The sequence below is a fragment of the Micropterus dolomieu genome, linkage group LG06 (genome assembly GCF_021292245.1).
Source record: "Micropterus dolomieu isolate WLL.071019.BEF.003 ecotype Adirondacks linkage group LG06, ASM2129224v1, whole genome shotgun sequence".
Taxonomy (NCBI): Eukaryota; Metazoa; Chordata; class Actinopteri; order Centrarchiformes; family Centrarchidae; genus Micropterus; species Micropterus dolomieu.
The window spans coordinates 23470868-23492340 of NC_060155.1; the positions used below are offsets into that span (position 1 = coordinate 23470868).

The 21473-nt window shown below is 43.7% G+C and overlaps 1 protein-coding gene across 5 annotated transcripts; it reads right to left on the reverse strand.

Annotated features, from left to right (window-relative positions):
* Positions 1–1185: 1185 nt before the first annotated feature.
* Positions 1186–20045, reverse strand: chd8 (chromodomain helicase DNA binding protein 8). Of its 5 annotated transcripts, none has more exons than XM_046052429.1 (40): positions 19941–20045; positions 17986–18782; positions 17734–17901; positions 17310–17630; positions 15935–16048; positions 15284–15786; positions 15032–15143; positions 14065–14271; positions 13810–13878; positions 13644–13699; positions 13425–13542; positions 13234–13317; positions 12909–13046; positions 12131–12252; positions 11613–11856; positions 11354–11530; positions 10991–11134; positions 10780–10878; positions 10521–10680; positions 9626–9836; positions 9314–9509; positions 8932–9102; positions 8510–8800; positions 8130–8350; positions 7809–8011; positions 7521–7677; positions 7335–7424; positions 7110–7213; positions 6734–6857; positions 6455–6530; positions 6056–6327; positions 4966–5198; positions 4010–4669; positions 3825–3931; positions 3477–3698; positions 3181–3276; positions 2963–3076; positions 2753–2854; positions 2553–2657; positions 1186–2318 (listed from the first exon to the last, which is right to left on the reverse strand). In XM_046052429.1, exons 2-40 carry the CDS (start codon positions 18679–18681, stop codon positions 1956–1958), a joined length of 7650 nt encoding a protein of 2549 aa, XP_045908385.1. In that variant the 5' UTR covers positions 18682–18782; positions 19941–20045; the 3' UTR covers positions 1186–1955. The 5 variants fall into 5 exon arrangements, with proteins under 5 accessions (XP_045908385.1, XP_045908384.1, XP_045908382.1 ...); XM_046052428.1 differs by having other exon boundaries at positions 17734–17904; XM_046052426.1 differs by having other exon boundaries at positions 14065–14268; positions 17734–18782.
* Positions 20046–21473: the final 1428 nt, after the last annotated feature.

A 21473-nucleotide genomic window follows, 5' to 3' on the forward strand; every position in this document is an offset into this window, starting at 1 on the left:
TTTTCCTCTCAAAAAGGTTGAGTTTAAATGTCTTGACGTCATTACGGCTTCAGCATGCCCATTGTTCTGGTACTTTATTCTTTTGATACTTTGTGTGAATATAGGCGGTCAATTTACCAACATTGTCGCAACTGTTGTTGTGGAGTGTATTAAAGTCCTTTATTTCCTTTGACTAAACGCCTCAGTCGTCATACAGGGATGTTTATTCTGCTGAGATATTTCCGCGCAAGTTTCAGATTGACTATATTAACGGTGCAACATCTACTCTAAATATTACGTGCGTTCAGATATGCGGACAGTCTTACCTCCATCGTCAGGGTTTAGTGAGGTGCATCATTCCACTTCTGGCCGCTTTTAATATAGTATACAGGCGAAACTCGAAAATTAGCATATCGTGCAAAAGTTCATTTCCACCACATCCAAGTTGAGGCACTTTGCTACCAGGAGTTAAGCCTTTCAGGCAGCAGGACCTTTTCTCAGGATGAGTGGTACCCAAACACCGCCTCGTTATAAAGGCCTGTCATGGCCAATCCTGTCTGGAATCAAGCTCCTGTCCTGCCACCAATGTGTTTAAAAGCCTAGCCTTCTCTCTCATTTTTGTTGAAATGTTGGTATTCTTCACATTCTTAATTCTTGCAGCAAGTTTAGCAAGAGCAACGCCAATTTATTTATTTATTTTTACATCTCAGCTACCATGTCTCAAAAAAAGATCAATTTAAAAAAAAAAAAAAATAGACAAAACAGTAAGGCAGGACATCTGCTCTAATTTTATTCTAAATAATCTGTATTACTGTTCCCATCTAGTACTTGTACTTGCATCCCTTTGCTCTGGGCCAGATGCTGGTGACTGTCCTAGGAGACAGAACCTCTGGTCCAGCTGATCTGTGTTGTAGTACTTCTGTTTATTCTCTTTTATTAATAAATTCTTCAAAGACAGCGGTTTGTTGTAACTCAATTATTTGCTTAATCCCTCACCAGCAATAGGCGATTTACATGACAGTACTATTAGGTACTTCATAGGTCTGAGGAATGCTGTGTATGTGGACATTACTGCCATCACTAACTTGTAGTTCATAATAAAGGGGAATAATTTAAGCTGCTGTACATTTTCCTCTGCTGTAATAAGGCACATACAAACCGCCTTACTGCTTCTGCTCAGCAAAAGTCACAATAATGCACACAAAGTTGCTTTCACTGTAGATTGCTGTTATTCATTTCACAGATACACTCAGATCATAAAACAAGAATAGTAACTCATTGCCGTCATCTTTGCACCATAGTACACAACTGACCAGCTCTACATTGTACAATACACCCATCCTCCTAGCACTGCTTCAGTAACTAATACGTCACTTTCCCCCTCCCACCCTCTCAACCCCCACCCCTCACACAGAGTGAAAACAATAACAGTACATCCACACAACGGATCCCCTTTTAGTTCACAGACTCGTCTGGATACAGGAGATATGACCAAACGAGTTCAAGGGATTGTGGGATCTGGATCCAGGCTCTGCTCGGTACACATGTCCAGTTTCATGTAGCGCTAGAGGACTGGCATTGAGGTTCTTAGATAAGAAAAGGGTATCTGTACAGCAGGGGTCCCCTTTTGGTCATGACTGGGAATGTGATGGGAAAGAATAGGTTTTGGAGGAAGAGGAGAATGACGAGTCATGAAGTAAGAAAGCTCAGCTTTTTTGCCATTTTGTCAGGAGGTTAGAGAGGAGGATCGAGGAGACAAAGATGGAACCACAATTGTGATGATGAAAAAGAAAACAGATGGGTGCAAACCTGCTCTTTATGGAAAAAAAATCTCTATATAAAATAAATGAATAAAAGTAGCAACAAAAAACATTCATTCATAAGTTGATCATAATATGGTAAAAATAAATGAGGAATAACATGATTCATTGTTGAAAAGGGGACTAAGTCAGATGTTTTAGGAGAGGGGGGTTCAGTCAATCCTCTGAGCTTGATGAGGAATCAGAGTCCTTCTGTGCTATGATGACATCGTCCAATAGCGCCTCTTGATCTGAGCTGTCATAGTCACCTTGGGAAAGGCTGTCGCCGCCCTCCATTTTAACGTCAAAGTCTGGACTGGTGAGGAAGTGATGGGAGGTCTCTAGGTCCTCCTCATCCATCATGTAGGCTCCGTCTGAGACCAGAGTCTCCTCTTCAACTCCGTCCAGGTTGGGGTCTTCGTGGCTGGCCTCTGCAGTGTGGTGATGGTGGTGGTGGTGGTGATGACGGCGTCTGCTTTTCTTCGGGATCTCTGAGTGCTCGGTCAGCAGTCGGTGGTGAAGGGTCTCAGGCAGGAAGCCCTGTGAGAAGAATAAATATTATCAGACACATTAGAAAGTCTATTATGGAAAAAAAAAAAAGTTGTGGGCGATGTGTTTTCACAGCATATCCCTTCTGATACTGTGGTAAACTGTACCACGATCATAAAGAGTCAAATTTACTAAACAGAGTAGAAAAATCCTTTTTAAAAGACAGCTGAAAGAGTAAAGTCACATTTATAAACATTGTAATACTATAATAGCTTGTGTACGTACAGAATTACGAATAGTTTCAGACCACTCGGGTGCTACAGCGTTATCAGGATTCTCCTCCAGATATTCCCTCAGGTCTTGCAGATTCGGACAAAAAGCAGCTCCAACCTACACAGCAAACACATTTGGACGTCTGTCTTTTAGCAAGAGAAAACACACAGCCAATAAATCAAGCGTATGATACAAATTACTGTATGTCTCACCTTCTTTCCTGTCCTCATGTTAATGACTTTGACCTTCTCACTGCCTGTCAGGGCTTTATCTGCCCTCCTCCTTCTCTTCCTCTTACTCCTGTTCACAAGAAGCTGAGGAAATGCAACAAATTATGTAATAAAGCAGAAACATATTCTAGACATTTGAAATGACACTTGATGAACAGCATATTGCATAACTAAGAAGTGTCACGAATGTACCTCCAGCATGTCTCCCTCCACCTCATAGTCTGGGTTCTCCTTCAACCAGGTGGGAGGGTCCCTGCGCCGAGGAGTACGCTCCAGTGGATCATGGAGTCCATCGGGGTCGGATAACTAAGAGAGACAGACAATTAAAAAAATTGGCAAATCTAAAGCAGTCCTTCCATCCAACGCTTCCTCCACTACAGGGGAAGGGGATGTAAACCAGATGTATGTACCTCTTGATCCTTACGCCTTTTGCGGCCGCTGCTCTCCCCCCCAGACCCATTGGGCATCAGGGCCTGCTTAGAGAAGGTCAGCTTCAGTCCCTCCTCCTGACAGGGTGACAGACAGAGGTGCCTCTAATTTAGCCATGAACAACACATCTACATAATTTCTGGTGTTGAATTTCAACAATGAATGAAATTATTTTGACAGACCTTTAAAAAAACCTCTCATATTGGTGAAAAGAATAGGTGAAAGAATTTTAGTCGCAAAAACAGGAGAATGTTTTCATCGTCCACTGCATTCTCACCTTGAGGAGCTTGACAGTGAACTCTCCATCATCTCCATCTGCCCCAGGGCCACCAGGCGTGCCGCTGGGTTTACGGATGACCCTTGTGTAGGCCATCTCTTCTCCCGCCAGCTCTGAGCTTGGGTTTAGCTGAGCCTCAGACACGTAGCGTCGCCCCGAGGGCCACTGACCAGTTAGCACCAGCGTACACAAACTATCCAGACGGTTGATCAACACACGGTCCTGAGACAACGAAGGAGCCCCATGTATGTATCAGTCATTCACAACAGGAAAATAAACACGAAGTTTGTTCCTCCAAGAGAAATGCTTTACATTTGATTTACATTTAGTAAACTGTACATAAGTTACCTTGGGCCAATCAACTCTGAGAGGATCAGGAGGAGGAATGCCATCCTGAGATGGAGTCATGGAGAGTAAACTATTATCTTCATCCCCGTCACACAGCTTCATGCCTGCTAAAAAGGGAAAATAATTCAATTGGTTGTCTTCATTCTTGCAGCATTAAATATTTTTCTCTTTAAAGACCAACTTACCTCCTTCCACCTCTTCCTCACTCTCTCCACTTTCATCACTGCTTCCTGATCGCTCAGAGGATGATGAACCCGAATCAGAATCAGAATCAGAATCTGACCCTCCCTCTCCCTTCCTTTCTCCTCCTGTTTTTCCAACCCTCCCCCTGCTTCTCTTTAAGCTCCAGCCCTGCCCTCGTGCCTTGCCGTCATGGTGACTCAAGGGCGTACTCTGCAGGTTGGCGATGATTTCACCTCCAAGCAACCGGGCATTGTCTTCAGCCACCTCCTCCTTTACACCAGGCACCTCCTCCTCAGTCTTCGGCTGGCTGAGGGGCATGACGGGCATTGCCTGAGGTGGAGGTGGAGGGGGCGGGGCCTGCTGGTTCTGTATGAACTCATCCCGAGCCTGACTGAAGGTGAACTGTGGGTCTGAGAAGATGGACAGCTCAGTGCGGCTGACACCGTGCAGTGCAGCGCCCAGCATCAGCTGACGATCGTGTTCTCGTATATTCCACCACGCTGGCAGCTCAGAGGAGGGTGGAGCAAGAAGCAGACGCTCCTCCAGGGAGGGGTGGGGCAGTACTCGCTCACGGAGGCGACGCAGGAGGCTAATACGGTAAAGGGTACGGGAAGCACGCTCCTCAGTGATGGGGGCAACGGTCTGGGAAAGCTCTGATGCATCTGAGCAGGATGAGAGTAGAGACATTTACTGTTATGTGACTGTAAACTCAACAAGCTCTGCTTTTATCCAACTGCCAAAAAAGGATAACTGTAAATTAACATATCATGCTTGGATTTATCATAAATGGCCTGTACATAAAGACTGGAGTCACTAGATGTGGTTTAAATCACAGAAAGAGGTCAATATTGTGGCCCATTAATTACATAGTGTTGCACTGAACATGGTGAGCCCACACTTTAACTGCTGCAAGTAGCTAAGTTGAGTCTATTTTAACAGCATGTGTGGCAGAAGTTACCTTCACTGCGACCTGGGCGCAGGTGGCAAACTCTCCGGCACATGGCAACAAAAGAGCGGAAGTATCGACTGAGGCTCTCATCTGTTTTTTTATCCAGACGAGCGAAGGTACGGAAGCGGTTCCAGTCAAAATCAGGTTCTCCGACCTCGGGTAGACCTGCCTCCTTTTTTATCTTTTCCACACCAAAAGTAGATACCACACGGTAAAAGTCACATTCTTCCCTACGTGTCCACCTGGGAGGAAGACAGAAGGCAAGTGAAGGATGGTTTAAAAAGTTTGTATGTTTGTATCCACTTAAAAATTACGTTTTACGTCTTCATTGACACTATGATGGCATGCTAAGTTACTTTACTTTCACTCCACTAATTGTAACAACCTTTACAAAAAGGTGCAAGCCCAAACATCTTAAAGTTAACCTGTGGAGCACACACGCACACACACACACACCTTTGGTGTGGGAGACCTGGGTTTCCTTCCCACTGTGACATGACCTGTGTGTCCCAGAGCAACACACTTAACCCCTAGTTGCAATACAGCAATTGTAAGTCCATTTGGTTAAAAGCGTCAGCTAAATGACTCATGACTATGATCTACTGGGGACTGTAATACGGCAAGATATGCAGCAATGTGCCAACAAAGGCATGGAAGACAAAGACTGCTTGCTAGTTAACATGAATAAACATAGGTTTGAAATTTGAGAAAAATTGGCTTTGCAAATGTTTTGAGGAAGGACAAGCATTCATCATGTTTATGATGTTAGACCTCAAGAATACTAAATGCATTTTGGGAAGTGACACTCAATGTAAACATAACTTTTGTTTATTTACAAGAAAACTCCACTGGGCACCTTTAAGTCCCATGGACAAATATAAGATGTGAACATTATGTATATAACAGAACAGGAAATAACCACAATTCATAGCCTGTATTAACAAATTAAAGCCAACATTACCATGACTGCTGCGCACTCCTACAAAAGTAAAAGAATTCATACAATAATTATGCTGTGGAAAACTTTTTACAATTATACTCTAAAATAGTCAGTATTCCTGAGCCTCTGGAGACAGAAAACAATGTAACACCAGTGTACCTCTGCTGGCGCTCCTGTCGTGCAATCTCCTTCAGCTTGCTGGCCTGTTCGCACCGCCTGCGCCTGCGGTCACCCTTAGCCTCTGCTTCGATTTTCAGCTGCTCCTGCCTGTAGCTGCGCTGGTAAGCTGTTATCAGACGCCGCAGCCGTGCTGTTAGTGATGAGCTGGAAGGCCAGTCACACGGACCGCTGTGACTGGAAAGGCTTTCTGCGATCACTGGCCCCACCTTGTCTTCCACAGAAATCTCATCGTCCACGTTCATGGAGTCAGGCTGGAGGACAAGGTCAAATAGAGACTCATTAAAATGTTTAATCACTATTGATCATTTCCAAAATATTCTACCAAATCAACTACTGCAGACAGAACCACTTCAATGTCATCATGGCTCAGATTTGTACCTCCTCAAAAAGATCTTTGGCGTGTCTTGACGCAGGCTTGAACTCTGGGTCCTCTGAATATTTATCATAGTCAGCACTGTACAACACAAACAATAAAGCAACATTAAGCAGGAAAAGGGTGAGACATGTCCAGTCTAGGGGCAACCCTTTCCAATACATAAGGCCGACCATTTAGTTATTATTGACGGGGAACTTTAAAACATTTTCTCATTTATGTCAGTTTCAATGTCTGCTATAAATCTATAGGCAAATAAGGTTTAATTGGCCCTGGTCACTTACTCGTCTCCCATCTCGGCATCACCAGTGTGCTGCTCGGCATCAATGGCCTTGTCATCAGGCCGACCAGCTCTCTCCAGGAAACAGAGGCAGGGATCGGCACGCATAGTGGTGTACATCTCATAACCTGATGAAATTGTCAAGGTTGTTAAATGACAGAAATAAAAAAAAAAAAAAAATGCTTGGCTGAGAAAATGTAGAAAGCAAATGTGACAAGTTCCAGATCTGAGGCATGTGGAGCAGTTTTACACATGTTACAATTATGGTTGTTACTTATTATGGACCATCACTGAGCAAGATGCAATTTTGTATTTAATGCATAATAAATCTTCCCCCTATTCTTATAAATGTTATGAGCATATACAGAGAGAACACCTACCATGTTTGAATACACCCGCAAGCAGTGAGCGATCTGCCTCACCATCCCACCATCCTGCAGGTACCTCCTGCTGCTCCATCTCAGGCATCCAGATATCAACATCCCTGGTGAATAAAAAGAGAATGCATACTGAGTTCAGGTGTATGACTGTGAACCTCAGTAACTGAGCCTGTGTGTGTGTGTATGTGTGTCTTTGGCTTAATGTACAAAGTCAGTATTAGATACCTGATGTCAGCCCCCTTCAGGACAGAGTCTGCATGTTCACCAATCACCTCCTGTTTCAGGTAGTAGAGCATGCGCACCCTCAGCAGCACCCTGAGAGAGGGGAGAGGTTTTAGGTGTTTGAACATGGGTAACAATACTTTCACGTGAACACACGCAGCAAAATACACTTAATTGGGCTTTACTCACTTGTTGCACTGGTGCTTGAGGTGTTTGCGGTAGCTGTCATCCAGAAGCAGGGTGTCAGGGTTGTACTTGCGGATCCACTCCACCTTCTGAACATCAAATGTGCTCTGGGCCTTTACCCTCTTACCCTTCCTGCCCCTTGGAACAGGGATAGACAAGCCTAAGCAGGGGAAAACACAGTTAATAAACATTTCAATAATAGATATTTTAACAACATAAAACAAGGAAACGTCTTCACTTATCCACTTTTTCAGTCTGTGAGATGTGAGTAAATCTGTGTGTAGCTCTTACCAGAGTGGTTGAGAAGTGTTTGTGGTTCACGCCCGTTCTCTGGCGGCGTGATGAGCTCCCAGATGAAACTCTTGATATTCTCATCTCCACGGTAGTGGAGCAGACAAAAAACCAGGATGACACGGCAGATAGTCTCCACGTCGCGTTCACTCAGACGACGCTTACATCTGGCATGGGATAAGATGTCCCGCCAGCGACCCCAACTGGAGAAGAAGAAAAGAGGTAATATTGTGAGAACAAGGCACAAGAGTATACAAGAGTATAACTTGACAAAGTGAAAGTTTTATCTAGCATATAAAACCATAAGCAAAGTCTATGTACCCATAGACAAGCAGATGTTTCTCCACCCTGAAGCAGTCAGTGCGACCATAGCCCCCTCCACTGTGGCGGTCGGAGCGTCGAGAGGCACGGGACTGTCTGGAATTGGCAGGTGGATACTCATCATCGCTATCCATGTCAGAAAGTTCTCCACCTTCGCCTCGTAAACTGGAGTACTGCCGAGTCTGTTTGCGGACTCTGGGAGTGTCGATTACGAGGGTGTTCTGTAGGGGAAGAAGTAACCTTTACTCAATTACATGTTACGCCAAACAATATAAAAGCATTTAATATACAAGGCCACATACAAGAATACAACTATATAATATAGTAGTGAAATGCTGTGACAAATAGCACCAAAAGGCATAGGAGGAGCTTGCACTTACCTTTCGGTTTAGGGTGTCCATGTCTATGTCGGCTTTCTTGGCCCATTTCTGCCAAAATTCGGGGTCATCAAGTGCAATGTCATTGCGGTTCTCAGAGGCCACAAAGCTGGCCTTGGAGAACGTGGAGCCTTTGCCCTCGCTCTCTATGGTGATGGTAGTGGCTCTTCTCTGGAGGATCTGATCAATGTCCTCCTCGCAGAAGCGACTGCCTTCATCACTCTCATCCATGATAGCAGCATAGGCTCCCTTCCTCAGCAGGTCCTCAATCTCCTTCTTGGAGAACTGCTGGATCTGGTAAAGGCGACGCAGAAAGAAATTGAAGTGAAGACAACTCATTTTTCAAAAGAAAACAAGACATAATAGAGCTGAATAACCTACAAATGATCTGGCCAAGTTTGTTAATGACAGGTATTTCTCCTCACCCCATTGACATTGCTGTCTTTGTTACCACTCATACTCTGCAGGACGGCCCGGTCCAGGCCAAGCTTCAGACTTGCTTTATCCAACATCTCCCTCTCATAGGAGTTCCTAGTGATCAGACGGTAGACCTTGACCGCCTTAGACTGGCCAATACGATGACATCGCGCTTGTGCCTAGAGAGAAGAATAAAAGAACGGTCAAAATAGCATCATATGCAGCAGCTGATAACAATGAGAATGGTTAGTAACATTATGAACATAAACCACAAAAACACACACATGTAAAACAGTCTGTGAACAAAGAAATAAATCTAAAGATAGATTGTGGTTCTTGCTGTCCCACTGAACTAACTTTATACCAGTACAGTACAGCAAAATCTTGTACCTGAAGGTCATTTTGAGGGTTCCAGTCAGAGTCAAAAATAACACATGTGTCAGCAGCAGTGAGGTTAATACCCAGGCCGCCAGCACGGGTACACAGCAGGAAGACAAAGCGATCGGAGTCAGGCTTGCTGAAGCGATCGATGGCAGCCTGTCGCAAGTTCCCTCGCACTCTGCCATCAATTCGCTCATAAAGGTATCTATAAAAAAAATAAGTTAACATACCCTAACATTAACACATCACAAAATTCCTCAAAATACTTTGAACAGTTTTGAAAATCATCACATGCATTTAAATACACAGTGACCCTCTTACCTCTTGTTGATGAGGTAGTCCTCCAGAATATCTAAGCAGCGCACCATCTGGGAGAAGATGAGCACTTTGTGGCCACCAGCCTTGAGGCGGGGCAGCAGCTTGTCCAGTAGCACCAGCTTGCCAGCAGACCGAATCAGGGCCTGCAAATGGAAGTCGGGAGCCAGGGGGTCATATACCTCCCGTAACTCCGCTACGATCTTCTCCTCCGCGCCTGGACAAGAGAGAGATAAAATTATACTATGCTATCCAATTATGATAGCTTTTCACAAGTGGAGTATTTGCTAATCAAATCCTTCATCATCAATTTGGGTAAGTCACGAGTTGTCACGCTGAATGTTAACAAAAACAAAAGACCAATGCATTACATTTGAATTACCCTGAATAATCCATCACTTTGCAACAACTTTAGCCTTTGTTTTCCCACAGAATGAGTGATAGCCGTTCTACGTATGGTATATTGGTATGTTATTATGGTTTTGGTATATTATATTATGAAGTGACCTATAAAGCTGATCTCTCAGCACTGTCTAAACCTGCAGCAAGTGCAGCTTAGACTGCATATCGTGTGTAGGCAGCTTCAGGGAAACATTCCACCTCTGATTTAACAAAATGGCACCAGATGAATACACACTTAAATGACTAGTGGTACAATGACTAGTGTTTATCAACCACAATGTTAATAATTGAATAATAATAATTGGACAAATGATTATACAGTCAATAAGACATAATTCAGGTCCAGTTATTATTGGAAAGTGATATACAGCTGTATGTTTTTGAGCCTGAATAAAACAAATATACAGCTGGCAGCTGTTAATCAATCAAAATCAGCGAAGAGGATTAATTTAAACTCATCAACCCTGTATGCAGAAAAGTTAATAGTGTGATGCAATACCATTGATGAGGTAGGGGTGGTTGCAGCACTTGCGTAGCTCCATCATCGTGTTGAGCAGGTTGGGGACATTGCTGTTACTGTTTGCCCCTAAACTGAGGAAACTGAAGTTCCTCTCTAGGATGGCCCGATAGTACTTCTTCTGGACATCCGTCAACTCAACCTGAGAGAAAACGCAGTCAGTGAATGAAATTGTTGCATTATTTGTGTCATTCAGATCATTTAACACAGCACAGATTTTTAACTAATGTGTTCTATTAACCTCAATGATGGTCTCCTGTTTAGGTGCCAAGTTCTTCTCAACATCCTCTTTGAGCCTTCGTAACATCATGGGTTTCAAGATGGCCTGCAGCTTCTGAACCTGTGGACCCAAAATTAAAATATATGAATTTGCTCAGTGATGTCTATACAATACCAGTAAGACAAAGAACATTGATAGATGTGTGTTGCCAACATAAGTGTACATTTCACACCTGTTCCTCTGTTTTGAGGTCTCCAAAGTCTCTGAGGAATTCAGTCTCTGAAGGGAACTGAGCAGGCTCGAGGAAATGAAGCAGACTGAAGAGTTCCTCCACAGTGTTCTGGAGAGGAGTGCCGGTCAACAACACCTTGTGTTCCTGGGAGAAACCACAGAACACAAATAGAACATAGGTAGAGAAGGACGGAGGGAGGAGAGGCAGTGGAGGAAGAACGCAGAGTTAGGGGTCAGTATGCTTGTAGTGAGTGCATTTAGGAAAAGTAACATTTTAATCAAATTCAAACTGCACATTTAAGACTCTTGGCACGTTTGACCATTGGTTTTGTTTGAAATCCACGTCCAGCTGTCGTCAACTTACCACATCCAGCATCTTCAAGCTGTCCAACAGCTTGCAGTTGCGATTCTTCAGGCGGTGAGCCTCATCAATGATCACACAACGCCAGGAGATTTCCCTCAGCTCTGGGCAGTCAGATAACACCATCTCAAAGGTTGTGATGAGGGCGTCAAACTTGTATGCACCTGGGATCAAATGCTCCTGTTGGCAGAATGACAATTTTCATTAGACACATTTAACATCAGTGAAGTTGATCAACAACAGTCTGAATCAATAACTCCACCTTGTCATCCTTGCAGTACATCTCATACTGCTGGATCATCTGTCGGCTGGCCAGGCTGCCGTGGTAGACGATGGCGTTCATGTGGGTCCATGTGGAAAACTCTCTTTCCCAGTTTGTGATGGTGGAGAGAGGCGCAATGACCAGGAAAGGGCCTTGGATGCCAGCAGCGTAAATCTCAGAGAGAAGTGCAATAGACTGGATGGTCTTTCCCAGACCCATCTCATCTGCCAGAATACAGTTCTGCCTGAGAGACAAGAAACAGGGAGTAATTAGTGAAGCCTCGGGGGAAATTAACAAGCATCATTTCAAATGGACTAACTTTCCAGAATATTAAGGACACAATGCCTACGTCATGTTGGCCCTTCATTTTATGCTCTACTACAATCCTAATTCTCAAGTTACTATTTTAACTACAGCACCTTATCCAGTAAAATGAATCCAGTGCGACTGCGACTTCAAAATGCACTTTGTTTACATGTGACCATGGAGTGTAGTATGTGCCTGCACGTGATAAATACCTGTTGTACCAGTTGAAGAGCAGCCAGTTGACTCCTTCAAGCTGGTACTCTCTGAGTGTGTTGCCGTTTGTGTACTCTCTCGACTCCTCCAACTTCTTCCATGAACTGGCAGACGGCCGTGGCTGAGGGGAAAGAAGAAAAGAATTGATGAAATAAAGAGAAGGCAGGATAACGCGATAAAGACCTCTATGCTTGTCATATTACGCAGCTTTCTAACATATGTAACCAAGTTATTGTTTATCCATCTTTCCTAAGCTGAAAAGAAGGAAGGAAGAAATAGAATTTTCTTCCACGTCTCCAGGTTGTGCCACTGGACGGATCTCGAGTATCTCAGGTTCAAATCAATGAATGGCAGTCTGTTGCATCTCCAGTGTTTGAATCCGTATGTGTCAACGGGGGCAGTGTGGTCATTTTGTCATTTTAAGTAATGTATTGTCTCTGTCTAACTGTCCATCTTGTGATAGAATTTTTTAAACATTATTTTGTTGTCATTTTGTTTTGGATGGACAGTTCACAAAAACAATGATGGGTCAAATCACGACAGAAGGGGATGACAGAGCTACAGGGGACTTTCAGTAGAAATACAAGTATGTACTGCAGCATCATTTTTGTATTCTAAAGATGTTTTTCCATCCTTCATCGTATCTTTTCTTTATTGAGGCACCATGTTTTCCACTTGAGCAAGATGTAAAACCTTTGCCTCACAGTTATTTGTCACGAGCAAATTCAGGATGTGTATTAAAACTGCTCCTGGCTTTCTATCTACTTGACAGCTCACCGTTCTCTTCAGGCGAGGTTGTCGGTTTTGGATTTTGCTGAACTCTTCGACCTTGCCCTCATCCACGTCCTCCTTCAGTTCCCAAGTGGCGTCTTCATAAGGTAGAGAGCACCACTTCACCAAGTAGTAGATAACAGGCTAGAGGGGAAAAAGAGTGAAAGCAAGTACTTAACTATTGCAAACATGCTACTACTTTATAAAAAGAAGAAAGGGTCCAATTTCTGAAAGAGGAGCAAAAGAGTTCATCTACACAGTCAAGAGATGAACAGATAATCTCTTTTTCCCAGCTGTGAAAGTCAATTCTTGACAAGGCCTTGGGTCTCACCTCGCCATTGTCCTTGTCCACACTGTGGGAAACGTCAAGGATCCTGTCCACCTCTACATAGTCTGGGTTAAAAGACTCCTCATCCTAAAGAGAGCCACAGAATCAGACAGTAAAAATACATACAACGTTACAGTTCAAGCAACTGATCTACATCCCAAAATAAGAGGTTTCCACATGTGCTTCCTTCTCACCTCCTGGAAAATGTGCCTCATCTGTGCATGCTTGGTCTTGAACCTCTTGATCTTCTGATGGATCCTCTTATCTCGCTCCAGCTGCTCCATAGTTGCCCACTCACAGTGCAAGTATGAACTGGGAACAAGAGAGTCAAGTTTTCCTCATTTGGATGTCTCCTCAAAATACGCAACAAAATATGTCAAGTGCCAAGGCCAAACTTATTCATTGAAACTTACTAGTTCTTGTATTTCACAAAGAATTCCTCAACATTGATATACTGGCCCGGCGAAACCTTTAAGACAAGACAAGAACAGGTTTTGGGGTTTTTTTGATTTTCAAAATTAGATTAAATTAATTAAACAAATTGTAGAGGAATTTAATAAAAAAAGGACATCAACATACTTCCTTCTTCATTACCCTCATAGACAGAACTTTATCTACAATTGCAGCATCTTCCTCACTTGGGTTTTCCTGTAAAAAAATAGAAAAGTAATACATTGTTGACCTACACTCCTCTCAATATTCACATTCAACACTGTAAATACACATTATGTATAAATATCTCAATCATCAGTGTCCATTCTCTTTATAAGGATCCTTTCCATTTCACCAGAGAAGAAATGTAACACTGCTTTCTTACAACAGTTCCACGCTCACCACAAAGAACTGCATGCTAGGCTGTCCGTCAACATCCAGCTCCATTTCCTGTTTAAGCTGCGCTGCTGTCCCGCCACTGATTGAGGCCACAGCCGCCGCGGTTGTAGTAACGTCTACATCTTCCTGCTCATCCTCATCATCTGTTATCTTGATATCCAGGTCCTCTGTGTACTTCTTCCTCTTCACCACACGATTGGAGCGCCTCTTCTGGCCAGAGGGCAGAGGTGGAAGTTTAGTGTTGTTTGAAAAAGGTCAAGCAAAAACTTCAAACAGATGAAAACAGAAATGGACATGGGCACATACCACACACACAAAAACACAAAAACAAAGCATTATTGGTACATTTTGTTGATCTGCCCTACCTAAAACAGGTTTCACAACAAACCAGTTTCGTCATTTTAGACCAAATCAACCGTCAGAATGTATAAAATACAGTCCATTTGAATACTCCCACAAGAACCACTAAATAACTGCGAGCAGGACGAGCACCACTTGATGTAGGGTCGTGGGTCATTCACATTAGCTGACCATTAATCTACATATTAACATTGACAAATGTGACATTTTGGCTTTTTGTATCATACATGCTTTTTTAGCATGTGGCTGAAATTAAATGGGCATGTGCCAACCCTCTCACGGCCAGACAATAAGACTCCACTGTGACCCCGCTGCTGCGCATTGGCCTGTGTAGGACAAGGATAAAACCAGAAAACAGTCCACAAAACCTTCTTCCTCCATTATGTTTGTTGACCTAAAAATCTTTTGGGCTTTGCAAAGTACAAACAGAAGTAAAGTACAGCTATGCAAAAACATTGAAGCCGCTTCTCGTGTTTTAACAAAAATGAGCTTTAATGACACTTTACTTGCTGGATTTCTTAGCTTTTAGTGGCTGTGTTACTATTATGATTAGGGGGAGATTTCCAGAAGTTCATTGATCTCATTTATGTGACCATGTACGTGTTTGTACCATTATTAAGTCATCCTCCAGAGCAGCAGGTGAGGCAGGGCTCAATTCCCCGTCAGAGTGGTCTGAAGACACATTTCTCTTTCTTTTCTTTGCTCCCACAAGAGTAATAGTGCTGCAGGAAGGTGGCGGAGAGAGGAAAGACAAAGACAGAATACAAATGGACAGTAATAAATATTGTTTTATACAAGGCTATATTTCCAAACATACATGTTACATTCAAATGAATCTCTTCCTCTCATACATTTGACTTACTTTGTCTTAGTCTTGCTTTTGCTCTTGTTCCCAGCCCCAGGTATCACTGTGCCTCCAGTCACTCCAGTTGTCCCTCCTGGTGTTTTGGCTTTGCTCTTTTTATCGGCTCCTCCTGTGATTTTGGGCATCGTTCCTCCAGCTACAGGACTTTTCTTCTTGCTTCCTCCTCCACTGGTCTTTTTCTTAGCAGCAGACACTACAGTCACAGTGCCCACAGTTTCTGGGGAGGTCTGTGTGGATGGAAGCTCATCCTGGTTCAGGACTCTGGGCAGGTTCTTCTCACCACGTGCTTTGGCCCGGGCTATAGCTTCAGCCACAATGCGGTTTGCTTTCTCCTGCTTGCACAGGATCTCAACTCGCCGCACAGAGGCAGGCTCGCCAGGGGCCTTGGTGATGCGGATGGCCTGGGACGGAGTGGTGGTTGTAGTGGAGGGGCCTGCAGCCGACGTGTTGATGACCTTCACCACAGAGACTGTGCCGCCAGCCGAGGATGCTGCGCTTGTCTGTGTGAAGGAGAATGTTTAATAGTGCGGAAACTGTTTTGCATTTTCTGCCACATTTAAAAAAAAAAAACACACACACACACACACACTTTGTTTGCAGTGTGCAGTGGTATTTAAATTAAGAAAATGTTGACAACTGGATGTCTACCTGTGGCTGCAGAAGCATTTTGAGTGGCACTGCAACTCTCTGTCCTCCTTGTCCTTGCGAGATCTGCAACACCTGTGGGCTGCCAGTATTGCCAGCTCCTGAGACCAGCTGGTACTGTGAGAACAAAAGAAGAGACAGGTCAAGTCACAGTCACCATTTTCAAAATAACCAAAGTATATAAAAATAATCCTAACAAGACAATGTCCGGTTAGATGCAACCCATTAAAACAGTTACAGTATATGATCATTTGGCAGGATTTTAAAGAACACACAGACATTATGTGAAACTTGTTTGGTGTCTTATCAACAGTCAGATAAGAGCTGTAGAAATTTCATCTTTGTTCTGTAGCACAGACATCAGTCCAGGTTGTTTTTAGGCTTACCAGCTTTTGAGTTGTGGAAAAACATCTTTGACAGTTAGGCTAACTATTTCACTTGTGCTAAACTAGGTAAACACATCCTGGACGAATTTCGGTTCTAAATGCACAGAGATGAAACTGATGTTAATCTTTTCATCTCTAACTCTGGATAAGACATCAAACATATTTCTCAAAATGATGCTGTGATAATTTAGCAACTTCATTATGATTAACAGTTATGTATAACATTATTTGGAGGATATGTAACTTTTACCAGATCAATCAATTTGACTCTGTTGCCCGATATAAAAAGCCACACGGCTGATTTTTAACCTGGAGCTATTCAGTGTTATGTAATAAAGACGATGAGAAATTATTTCTTTATATTCACTGGCTACAGTGTGCCAATGCAAGGTGTCATTCAAAACAATGTATGTCCTTATATGGAAAATAACAGCTAGCGTTAACATTAACTGCAAATAGATAGTATATGGGAATGTTCCCTCATTTGGACTGATCCGTTCCGGCTACACAAAAGTAGCTATTGTTATTTTGCAGTGTACTCTAACAGTATGTGCAATACTAACTTTGCACATCTGAAACAAATGCTCTGATCCAACACAAATGTTAGCGAAGTAAAATATTAGTCATGTAGAGACACATTTGTTGTGGTAACAGGGTGCACTTTGCCAGGCAGTGGTATGTCACAGGGGGTCAGATTTCAGAATACACCATTTGAAATAATTGACTACTGAGCAACGGTTGAAAACATTACTGCAAGAAGACGAATGTCAATATTGCGTATATTCATTTCAGTAACATTCAAGACCTTCAACATGCACTTTCAATTGCATAAACAGAGGATCACTGGCAGTTTACATGACATCTTAAAAGAACACTTTTTTGAAAAAAGGAGCATCGGAGCGTGAGAGAGTGAAAATATATTACATATACAGCAGGAAAACTCCAATCTAATTAAACAGTTACTCCTAAAATCTAAAACACTCCTTTCTCACCTTAACTCCTCCTTGTTGGTTGGGCTGCTGCTGCACCTGCAGCTGAATTGTGAGGACTTTGGGCTGCCCTCCAGCCTGGCCTGCAGTGCGAGCTTGGGTCAGGGCTGCTAGCTGGCTTCCCTGGATCACCAGTTTGCCTCCAGGGAGCTGACCCAGCACAAGTCTAGCTGGGGCTTGGGTCTGCTGTCCTCCTTGGGTTGTCTGAACCTGCTGGACTTGTGTGACCTGCTGCTGAGCTGTAACAGCTTGACCCGCTGACACAGTAGAGCCAGCCTGAGGGGGCTGCTGGAGAACCAGGGTGATCCGCTTTGCTTCACCACCCTAGAATCAAATACACAGAATGAGATTGTGTCCCCTGCTGTGGTACAGCTGTCAGGGCGACACCTTGCAGTCTGCCTGCTGAGGCAGAAGCGTTGGTGCTTACCTGCGTTTGGGCCTGCATGGCTGGCTGGAGTTGCACCTGGCCCTGAGCCTGGACCTGGATCTGGGCAGCCTGGGCCTGGGGCTGGACTTGGACTTGAGTCTGGCCCTGAGCCATCTGTGCTTGGGCTGGGATCTGCACCTGAATCGTCTGGCCTTGCGTCTGCTGCACCTGCTGAGGCATGGAGGTCAGCAGCATCTGTTTCACTGGCCCATTGGGAGACTGCAGCAGCCTTTGCACCCCAGAAGAACCCACCTTGACTTGAGCCTGTCCTGGGCTCGCCTGATTCAAGACTGTCCCTCCCTGTAGTATAGACATGCCAGGTTTAAGAGGAGTACCAGACAACACACGGATGACCTTCCCACTGGTCTGGCCTGTGGCTCCTGATACAGTCTGCAGCACCTGGGCTTGACCCTGGGGACCTTTGAGAATGACAATTTTACCACCCGCCTGTTGTGTGATGGCAGCTAACTGCTGTGGAGTGAGCTGGTGAGTTATCTGTGTGAGCTGCTGTGTGGTGGCGGTGGTGGTGGTGGCCGGGGAGCTGGAAACAGTCAGAGGTGAGCTCAGCAGGACAGTGCTACTCGTGACCCCGCTGGTGTTGCTGGAAATGGCCATGGTGGTCTGGGCCTGAATCTGAGGTACAGTATCAACAAGGGCAGGAGCTGGGGCTACAGCAATGGAAACAGTCTGAGCAGTTGCCACTGGCGCCGGCTGCTGTGTGGGGACTTGAATGGGGTCAGGGTCCGGGATGGCAGGACCTGCTACAGGAACAGTAAGGCCTGCGTTGACGGTGAGCTCAGACTCTGCTGGTGGGTCCACTTGGCCCAACGCCAGCTTAAGGGCCTCCTCCACTGGGTCTGAGGAGCCTTGAGAGAAGGAGTCGTCCGGTAGGGCATCCAGGTTAAACAGAGGTGTGTCCTCAAAGAGGTCCATGATGGGGTCTGCCATCTTGCCCACTCCACACAGGGAGACGGGCACAATGTTAAAAAGACTCCGAGATTGAAGCTAAATAGTCACCGTCCAGTTCTTCTCAGCTTTTAACCAAATAGCTGGTAAAAGAGGAGAAACACTGATGTCAATGAAGCATAAGTTATTAATGACTTTGACATTATTAAAACAAATATCATACTGCTTATTATACAGCTCAAACATGTTTCAAACCAGGATACAACAACTGAAATTTGGTGTACCTCATTCAATAGTTAGTACAAGTGTTTTTAAGTGTACAAAGATAGCAAAGAGCAGACAGAAGCCTGGCAAAGGCAGCCCTATTTAGCAAAAGAAAATACTGTCACTCTGGTCCTTGTTTCCTTGTCAGCTTTAAATTTGTTTCTCTGTTTCTTTGACGCATATCAACATCTTTCATTTAAGTCTGATTTACTAAATCACAGACGCCTTCTATATGAACACACTCACATATATATTATTAAGATCGGTGACTGAAATGATCACTGTGAGTTTAGTGCATCAACCTTCTAATTCATTTAACAAATATTAAGTAAAAGTTTATATATCTATATATATATAGAGAGAGAGAGATATAAATAATATAACATTCAGTTAGCTAATGATTAGCACTGGATTATAAAAAATATATTGTTTATGAATAAAACATCTAACTCGTGGCCACATTGTCCAGAAAAGGGTTTCAGTGTGATATTTAAAGGTTTAGGGGGGAAAATACAAATCCAGGCAGTTTCAATAGTAATATACAAAGCTAGACTACCCAGGGAAGATTCAGTGAATGAAAATAGTTGGCGGTGGAGTCAGACGAGGAGGGTAGTGATGCTGGAGAGGTAGGATGCTTTTCCTCTCTGGTCGTATGTTGCAGTCTTTCTCACAAAACCGTCTGCTAGCATTAGCTTGTACGGCGACCAAGATGTGCCTTAAACAAAAGCCTGTGTAGCTACGAAAACATATTCAGGCGTATAAACACGGTGTAGTTTATGTTTGGAACCGATACCTCGCTTCTCTGTCATTTACTACTAACCATCCAGTCTACCGGACTCCTTCAATCTCATCAACAAACCGGACCAAACCAAAGCAACGTGCCACAATAACCATTGCCCGTCAACGTTCAGACACGGGTTAGGCCGCAATACTGTTTCGGTTGGTCCGCGTCTATTTTTCGGCAAAAATACCTGAAAATAACCATCATAACCACTGCCCTAACTCTCACAGTAATAATTTCGGGGTGCTAAATTTACCTTTGCATCGACACACATGGCTTTCTCCGTCTCACAACACTGTACGATTACAGGAAACGGCCAGGGAAGAGCAGGAACTAACATTCTTGCCAGAGAAAGCGTAGAAAGCGTGCCCCTCCGATGTTATCAAGCGATGATTGGTCCTTTTTCTCCCAAGCCGGCACCATACGCGAATTTCATTGGCTGCGCGAGCCATCCCTCACATATGCGGTCCCTTCTGGGCGGGATGAGAGCCTGTAGTTAGGTTGAGAAAACACTAAATGCGGCCTAGCTTGGGATCATTTGACTGAGTGATCTTCAACATTGCTGTTTTACTGCCGTGGATGCGCACAGTGGAAAGCACTGGCCTTTTAGAGCTGACTGGAGAAAAATAGACGGTGTTTTTATCATCTCAAAGGATCAGTAGAGTGCAAAGCCTAACAGGCCTGTTTGTGAATGACACTGTCCTTTTTTCCCCCAGGATTTTATTACATTAGTTACAGCTCAGGAATCACCTTCGTCTTGTGATATTGCTTTATTACTTACTTAAAAAAATATACAACACCTAAAGGCACATTGACGTATTTTTTATTTTTTTTGTTGATTATTATTACATTTTGAGATATTAAAATCAGCTTTCTTCTAGGTATCAGTGTGAATACTTGTGTGTTTGCATGAGTGATTCTGTAGTATGACTGAGGGTTTGGTGCCCTCTAGTGCCCTTAGAATAAAATAGGATAATAATCGCCGTTTTGGCTGTTTTATTTTTTAGATTCTTTTTTTTTATTTAAAGAATTGCCAGATTATCCTTCTTGTTGGCACCTGGGCAGAAATAGGCCCCTATTAACCCCCTGCTCCCTCTACATTTTGTGCATTGTGTATGGTACCAGCAGGTGTGGTGTTTGGTGATGCACCATATAAGCACAAAACAAGCTGAAATAATGAAACAGCTAGCTACTCTCTTAAAGTCAGGGCCTCAAAATCAGGTAATAGTATAATAATTGTATTTTAGTAGTGCAAATTCCCAAACAAAGTTACAAATTAATAATATTACCACTGACCAGTTGCCACATTTGGAACAGATCTTGCAGGCATATTTTGCACGGTTTGTAATCCAACTACCATATCATATTCACCATTTCTGTTCACCTCAGCTTAAATGTTACGATGATGCATAGTTAAACAATGGGAAAAAAAGATTAGGAGAAGCTCTAATATTCTGCATAGCTCACTACGATCAGTAGGCTATACACTATGTCCACAAAGTCTCCCATCTATTATCATTAAAGCTTCTTCAGTCAGTGCATTAATGTGACACCACGAATTAACGTCTTGGTTCTCCATTTCCAGGCATAGTTACTGGCCTGTGCTTAAATCATGAGTATGATTGTGACATAAGACAGAGAGAGAGAGGTCGTAGTCATGAACCAGGGAAGCGTAAGTGACTACATGTGACAGCACACCACACTTTATCCATGGCAGTCCTGTAGAGAAGAGCATACCTGCTCGCCAAAGCCTCCATCTGTCTGTGGCCCTGCGAGGAGTATCCGCTAT

What these genes read in the sequence shown, in the direction of transcription:
- chd8 (XM_046052425.1), bottom strand. Translation starts at nt 18,681, where the DNA reads ATGGCAGACCCCATCATGGACCTCTTTGAGGACACACCTCTGTTTAAC. An exon ending in AAAAGCAAGACTAAGACAAA is followed by an intron (nt 15,144 to 15,283) that starts GTAAGTCAAATG and finishes ACCTTCCTGCAG; the next exon opens with CACTATTACTCTTGTGGGAG. An exon ending in AAAGGCGTAAGGATCAAGAG is followed by an intron (nt 3,077 to 3,180) that starts GTACATACATCT and finishes TGTCTCTCTTAG; the next exon opens with TTATCCGACCCCGATGGACT.